This window comes from Antennarius striatus, chromosome 18, assembly GCF_040054535.1.
Source record: "Antennarius striatus isolate MH-2024 chromosome 18, ASM4005453v1, whole genome shotgun sequence".
NCBI lineage: Eukaryota > Metazoa > Chordata > Actinopteri > Lophiiformes > Antennariidae > Antennarius > Antennarius striatus.
This window is the reverse complement of record NC_090793.1, coordinates 14,022,017-14,029,400: the sequence shown is the minus strand read 5'-3', so window position 1 is coordinate 14,029,400 and position 7,384 is coordinate 14,022,017. Positions and strand designations below refer to the sequence as shown.

General features: G+C 39.2%; 1 protein-coding gene across 1 annotated transcript; it reads left to right on the top strand.

Moving 5' to 3' along the window:
• The first annotated feature begins 939 nt into the window (after positions 1-939).
• LOC137612672 (histamine H3 receptor-like) lies at positions 940-4,512 on the top strand. Its single transcript, XM_068341314.1, has 3 exons — positions 940-1,171; positions 1,879-2,045; positions 3,766-4,512. The coding sequence occupies exons 1-3, from the start codon at positions 940-942 to the stop codon at positions 4,510-4,512; spliced, it is 1,146 nt and encodes a 381-aa protein (XP_068197415.1).
• Positions 4,513-7,384: the final 2,872 nt, after the last annotated feature.

Genomic DNA, 7,384 nt, shown 5'->3' with positions numbered 1-7,384 from the left:
TACAAAACCTACATAATGCTCCCACTCCAGAAAATGAAATGAACATATCAGCTTTATAACATAAAACATTCAGGATTACTGTATATGTTATAATGAGACGAAGCACTGTTTTAACAATAAAATAATTTCAAATGTTTTGCTAAATCTTTAAGTTAGTTTTATATTTGATGGAAAGGCTTCTGTAAAAATAAAAACTTAAAGTAAAAAAAAATCTTGTTGAAGCACAAAATCTTTGTTATAGCTCATAATAATAATCTAAACATATCGTATCATTACATGGAAATATCCATGATAATAATGAAATTATCAGGTTCTAACGTACTGATTTAACATGAAAATGCTGATACTGAAAACAATATTGATGATACTGAATATACTGCAAAAATATTCTCTCCAGTGTCAAAGTTAAGGCATCAAACTACTGCTGGGTGGAAAATTAAAAAATAAATAAATAAAATAATATAAATTAAAAAATTAAAAAATCATCATAACTCATTTCTTTTCGAAAACATCTCTGTGTGTATGTTTTGGGGGGGAGTGCCGCTAGAGTGACGTCACACTATTTCTTACCATAATTTTATCTTGTCTATAAGTGTGGGACACCGCTGTTTCCGTCTCCCCCATGATGTTTCGAATGTGTAACACTTATTGTAACATAGTGAAAACACAACAGAAAATATAGAAGATATCAAAATATAGAAGATATAGAAGATATCAACATCAAATCTGTTCCCCAGGTCTTTCTGGCCAGAGCGTGAACTCATGAAGTGTCCGCTCAGTTTTGTGCGTCGTTGTGCGCTCTCTGGCGGATTCTCGGGAAAGCCACGCTTTTTTGCTGATATATGGAGGTTGATGGACGCAACGGCACCTGTTGTTGCCTTTTTATGGTCGGCTTTTGAAAATTTAGCGACTGAATCGTTCAGCTCATACAGTAGGACCATGTCGGTGGAGGACACTGATTTCAACTCCAGTAACCCCTCAACTAAGATCCACAACAGCTTTGTGTTTTCAGGACCCACATCTGTCATCTTGATGTTGATGATGGTGACTTTGGTGGCTGTGATAGTTTCGGGTAACGCGCTCGTCATTCTGGCTTTTAAAGTGGACAAGAGTTTGAGGAGACAGTGTAATTATTACTTTCTTAATTTAGCAATATCAGATTTTCTTGTCGGTGAGTATTTAACTTTATTTCTTATATATATATATATATATATATATATATATATATATATATATATATATATATATATATATATATATATAATTTATAATTTATGCATGTATAATATATTATTATGAAATATTATGACAATTAAGTTTAAAATCATTTCAGATACTGTTAATATTCCAATGTCTGCCTTTCCAGCTGCCTACTGTATTAATGAAGTAGCTGCATTACTTTAGCCGGGGGTCATTGTGAAATAAGTAATAGTTGTTTACTTTTTAAAATGAGAATTTATTCTTTGGAGGGTCACTTCATTTATGTATACACCTTTTTAAAATCATCTCCTTTTTATTCACTCATTATTTGTCACTGTCCATCTTTTACACTTCACAACTGATTTTATCATTACTTTGTATTTTTATTCTCATTATTTGCCATTTATGAATACTATTTATACATTCAAGATGGTATAATATATTACAATGTAGTTATATTATCTATAAATGCATTTGTAACTGTACATTAATAGTTGACAGTAAGTGTTTTGAAATGCTGTAACGTTTCGCATTTTATTTATACGCAAGCTTCCTTTAATAGATATATCTAAGTATTCCATACTATATTAATGGTAATGAATGCAATGTTTTAGAATGAGCTGATGGGTGCTGCATATAACTTGGTGTCTGCTCCATTTCCAACACCTGTTTCTGCAGGTGCTTTCTGCATCCCAGTCTACATCCCTTACATCCTCACAGGCAGGTGGATGCTGGGCCGAGGACTGTGTAAGCTGTGGCTGGTCATGGACTACATGCTCTGTTCCGCATCCGTCTTCAACATCGTCCTTATTAGTTATGATCGCTTCCTCTCCGTGACAAGAGCTGTGAGTGAAACCACTCGCGCTTCCCATCTGTGAATTTTTGATAGTCTCACAGACCACTAGCCTCATCAGCAAAAATTCTGAAACGCTGTCGTGTAGTCAAATGGAGACAAACCAGCTTTGTGAAGTTGAGTTAAACTTGCTCTGGATAAACAAACTTTTAAAATTGTAATTTTCAAATTTGGAGAGTATTTTCCACACATGTATTCTCTGTTTGTTGTCTGTGTCAGTGAATGCTGTGTGTGGCAGTGACTAATGAGTCTCCCAAGTCATTGGTAGTGCAGTAGGCACTTCATTTTTCCAAATATGCCCATCTGCTGGAGGTTAATCATTCCTGACCTTTAAGGCTCAGTGCCACCCCTAATTATAGCGATGATGAAGATTAAAAAACTCACTTTTAGAATATTGGAGACTGTGTTAAAAAAACACAGTCAACACTAGAAATCAATACTAGATGACTAAACACCAATATTTTTACATTTCTGCTTCATCATTTATGAATAATTTATTCCTCTAGATATTAGAATGTGGCAGTTTATTTTTATCAAATCATGCAGTGCCAGTTTATTGGCATGTGTCTGACATAACCTCTGCTGCTGTTGTGACCGTCTGACCGTCTTTTTGGTTTCTCTTCATGACCATCCTTGAATGTGCTATAACTCAAATGTGGGATGGGGCTCTAGTGGCTCTAGTGGACAAAGATAAAGATGAGGAAACGGGCATAGTCAGAGCAATAGATGCAGATTTCACCAGTGTGCACGGAGAGTACAGAGGATGAGAGAGAGGGAGACTCCTTCAATTAGATAGCTTTGATCACAGAGATCCTCCGCCGTGCAACGGTCCTTCCAGCCTGGAGAGATCAATCATTTCAGAAACAAGAGCACTGGCAGCGTACCAGCACTTTTCCCTAAAAGCATTCTCTAAACATTGACAGACAAAACATGATCACCAAACACAGGACAAAGGGTTCCTTTTAAAAGAAAAGATCAGGTCAGATTGAACACGAACGCTTTTGACACGTCAACGCATTCACGAAATCCTAAATGCGCGTTACTGGGGAGAGAATAACCATTTGCGCGCTACTTGTTATTACTGAGCGAGCTACGATGGAGCTCTGAGGAGGAATGTTACAATTTAAAAAAGATGATGTAAAAAGATGATGCAAAATCTCAGATTAGAATCACGCACACACGTGACGCGTCTCCGTGACGCGCTGCATCGCTGCGTAAAGAGGGGTCCCGAAGTGCTGTAATTCAACTAATTTATACGAATATAAGTGGCAGCATTTTTCTTCTCCTCTGGAGATGAGCTCCCTTTTAATTTTTTTTTGTCAGTCAGAACAGGTGCACGTCTTCAGAGCAGCTGCAGAGATTGCTGGCTGCTGAAAGAGGAAATTCCACAAAACATGCGATCTATCCTGATTCTTGATTATGATGTAAAAAAATTATGTACTCATCAGTGTCCCGAGGATTGAAGGACCTCTATCCCTTGTCTGACTGGACAAAATTTTTTTCTAAATCAACGCAACTAATTGAAGTCTTCCCTCCATATTCATCCCACCACGGTGATTAATTCAATAAGATCTTTACTGGGGTTGAGGATACTAGTACTTTTTTATGATTCCTTGTTATTTCGTCCTCTATCCATTCCCTCAATGATGCAGCAATGATACTTGAAATGTAAAATGATCTCATCCTATATTTTCTTATCTGTGCTACTGTAGGTTAGTTACCGAACCAGACAGAGCATGACTCATCAAGCCATAATCAAGATGATTGCTGTCTGGGTGCTCGCCTTCATCCTCTTCGGCCCTGCTATCATATTCTGGGATGTGGTGGTGGGCAGGAGCCGTGTGCCAAAGTATGAGTGCTTTGCGGAGTTCTATTACTCTTGGTACTTCCTGTTGAGCGCCTCCATGCTGGAGTTTTTCTCCCCTTTCATCTCGGTGGCTTTCTTCAACCTGAGCATTTACCTCAGCATACGGAGGAGAAGGCTCCGCAGCAGGGCCCCCCAACTCCATCTACAGCTGAACGAACCGGCCTCCGCACAGGGGGAAGGTATCCCTCTGTCCCACAACTGGAGGATAAAGCTGACTATCAGAGCCTCAATTCACTCCAACACCACCTCTCCCAGTTTGGGTAAACAGCATCCCTCAATTCGCAGGGCTGCGCATACCAGCCGTCTGTCCAGGGATAAGAAAATTGCAAAGTCCCTCTCCATCATAGTGTGCGTATTTGCCATCTGCTGGGCGCCGTACACCCTACTGATGATCATCCGCGCGGCCTGCAAAGGGCGGTGCATCCAGCATCACTGGTACGAGGTCACCTTCTGGCTCCTGTGGCTCAACTCTGCTATTAACCCATTATTGTACCCACTTTGTCACAGTAGCTTCCGCAGGGCCTTCAGCAAGATCCTCTGCCCAAGGCGACACACTACCCCTCCATCATCTGTGCTTCGAGACTGCCAGTAGGAAAGCGGATACCCATGGATGGATGGGGGCGAACAATGTGCCAAAAACTAAGGATGGAGGTATTAGCAGATTAGGATAAACTCTGCTTCACAATCTGTCATAGAGACCATAGTAACGATAACAATTTTTAATCGTGCGTCTCGGTGTATTGGTACTCCACAGTATAATGTCATCTACAATAAGTGGGTTCACATTTAAACTGTGTGTTATACATTTTAGGGAGTGAATGTAAGTCAACTTTAAATTAAACGGTACTAAATGATCATTAACATAATAAAGTTTACCGTTGCTGTTTTTGTTTGTTGGGCACTGCTGAATAAACTGCTGAATAGCAATTTTTTCAGACCACTCGTTTAAATACAAACAGGGATGATGTAATAATGAGATCAACCGGTTGTGACTTAAATCCTGAATTTACCTTTGCATTCATAGAAGATTGAAATGAAACATGACTAGGGTTTATATTTTCCTTTGACCTCACAGTTTTCTTTCAGCTGAATAAGACGAAACACTGTCACCGTCTGCTGTTTAGGAGTTCACACTGCTGGTTTTACAGAAATGCATTGATTATACTTGCCTATGAAGTTCCATTAAGCATAAATGTTTGTAAAATGGAAAATTTTATCCAAAATTTAATGCCAAATTCATAATGGTTTTTATATGTGCGTTCAGTGAGTATATTCTTTGTACAGTTGTCATCCAAATATTAATTCATTGTCATGTAGAAAAACAATATAAACAGAATTAACCATTAATTTTTGAAGTCTATTACGTAATAAATGATTATTACAGATAAATATGACATATAGAGTAATTTTTTGTTAAGTATTCGTCATCATGTAAAAGGGAGAAGGAACCTGTTTACCTACCAGTATAACCCGTACATGTATTTATACATACCCGCCACTAGATGTCACCATTCACCTTTGCAGCTTCTTGTGTTTACAACTGGATCTGGAGCTTTTCTTCATCTCAGGGTGAAGACAGACTTTGAGACAGTCCACGGTCACATTTACTGTGTTACTCTATTGCTTCCAAATGCATGCTGTATTTTCGTACTGGATTCTAATGTATTCAAATTGTAAAAGAAGAACGTAACATTGTAACCATATCTCTATTGAACTGGATCAGTGTCTGTCTGTGAGTCCTTTAACTGTCACCGAGTGTCATGTGTACTTGCAAAACTTGAAAAGTCTGTTCTGTACTTTAGCAAATGTTTTATACATTACTAAATGCTGCATATTTTCTTTTTCCTTTTGCTTGTGAACCTTTATTACAGAAGTTCTAGTAGCTTACATGTTGGAGGAAAGCAACAACATTATAACAGCACAATAATAATAATACCAGTTATAATAAAAAAAACTTTTTGTACCTATTGTGAGTGAATTAAACCAAGTACTGTCTAATTTTTCATATGAATGAAACTGCAGAGAGATGTTTCTGTGCGTTATGAAATAAACTAGTTTAGTTCTTGCTGCTATATGATGCTTTTGAAATAGCAACAATCTGCCTTGTTGTTACTGTCTATATACCTGATGGCAAACTGGGTCAGTTCCAAGTGGCTTTTGTTTGATGTGCAGATGAAATGCTGAGAGTGCAATACCCTTTTTATATTGTTCCCCAGTCCGGGTAGGTTTCATTTGATAGATTAAATGAGTTCTTTCCAGATGTATACTTATTAGACATGTAATTACGCCATCACGTTAGATAGTGGGGTTCTGTTTGCAGGTGCCAGGGTCCCACTGGGGACTTACATTGCTCACATTGTTGCTTTTGCCTGTGTGCACATCTGGGGCCCCCGTTCAGGTGCTGGGAATAAGGGCACAGCTGCAGGGAACAAGGCCTGTGCTCTACCTTCACTCCCTCTCCGCCCATGGCATGGTGGTGGTTGTTGTGTGTTAGTGTATGTGTGTGTGTGTGTGTGTGTGTGTGTGTGTGTGTGTGTTGGGGTGGGATGAGGTACAGGCACTCACTTCTGACCAGAAGGATGCAGGCACATTTCCCTGGGGGGGGGGACAGAACTGCATTTATCAGCAGAATGGCAAGCCTGGGTTTACTCCCTGTGTATCTAAATGCGACAGCGAGAGTCCCATCACTGCAAGGAGCACTTGCGCTGTGTGCAGTTATTGGAGGACTACTGGTATTGATTTTGTTGATAGATTGAAATGTCATGGCCCATGTGTCGAACTGACTGGCTAACAGATGGGGTCTGTATTGGGAATCATGCCATCTTAAATTGGTCAAGGAGGGATAAGGCCATGAAAAATCCAAATGAGGGATTTCAATTATGTGTGCACAAAAAGGTGTGTGCGTCCTTTAATGCTAATTCTAGCGAGCGAATGTGGTTATAGTGGGTTTGGACGTCTGTTGTCTGTGACCCCAAGCAATGTATCTAAAAGTTGTGATCCTAAATAGAGTGCACCTGTGTTTCTTAAGTTTATAGAGCCCCATTAGGAATAGTTCAGTCAGTGTGAAAGAGGTGTATATATAACTTCCCCATGAGAGTCTTTTAATAGTCAAACTCTTTGAGGTTTACCCTCAACACTGTAAAAATGACTTAATGCTCGAGCGTTGTTTTTAATCTGGGCAACAACTCAAATCTGCACTGTAGATACATGAACTGTATGCTCGGCTTCAGGAAGAACAGAGAAGACATCGGTGTTTTCACATGCCAGGTAGTCTGTACGACAAACGATGATCAAAACGTTACACTAATACTCGAATATAATAGTGAACCGTCAGACAGGAGCAAACCATTTCCGCCTGCAGATAGAGGTCAAAGCTGAGACCTTCTCTGAAGTTACTGCATCACTTAATGTACATTCCTCTCCACTGTTCTCTTTCTCAGAAAACCAAATGTAAACCACAGTCA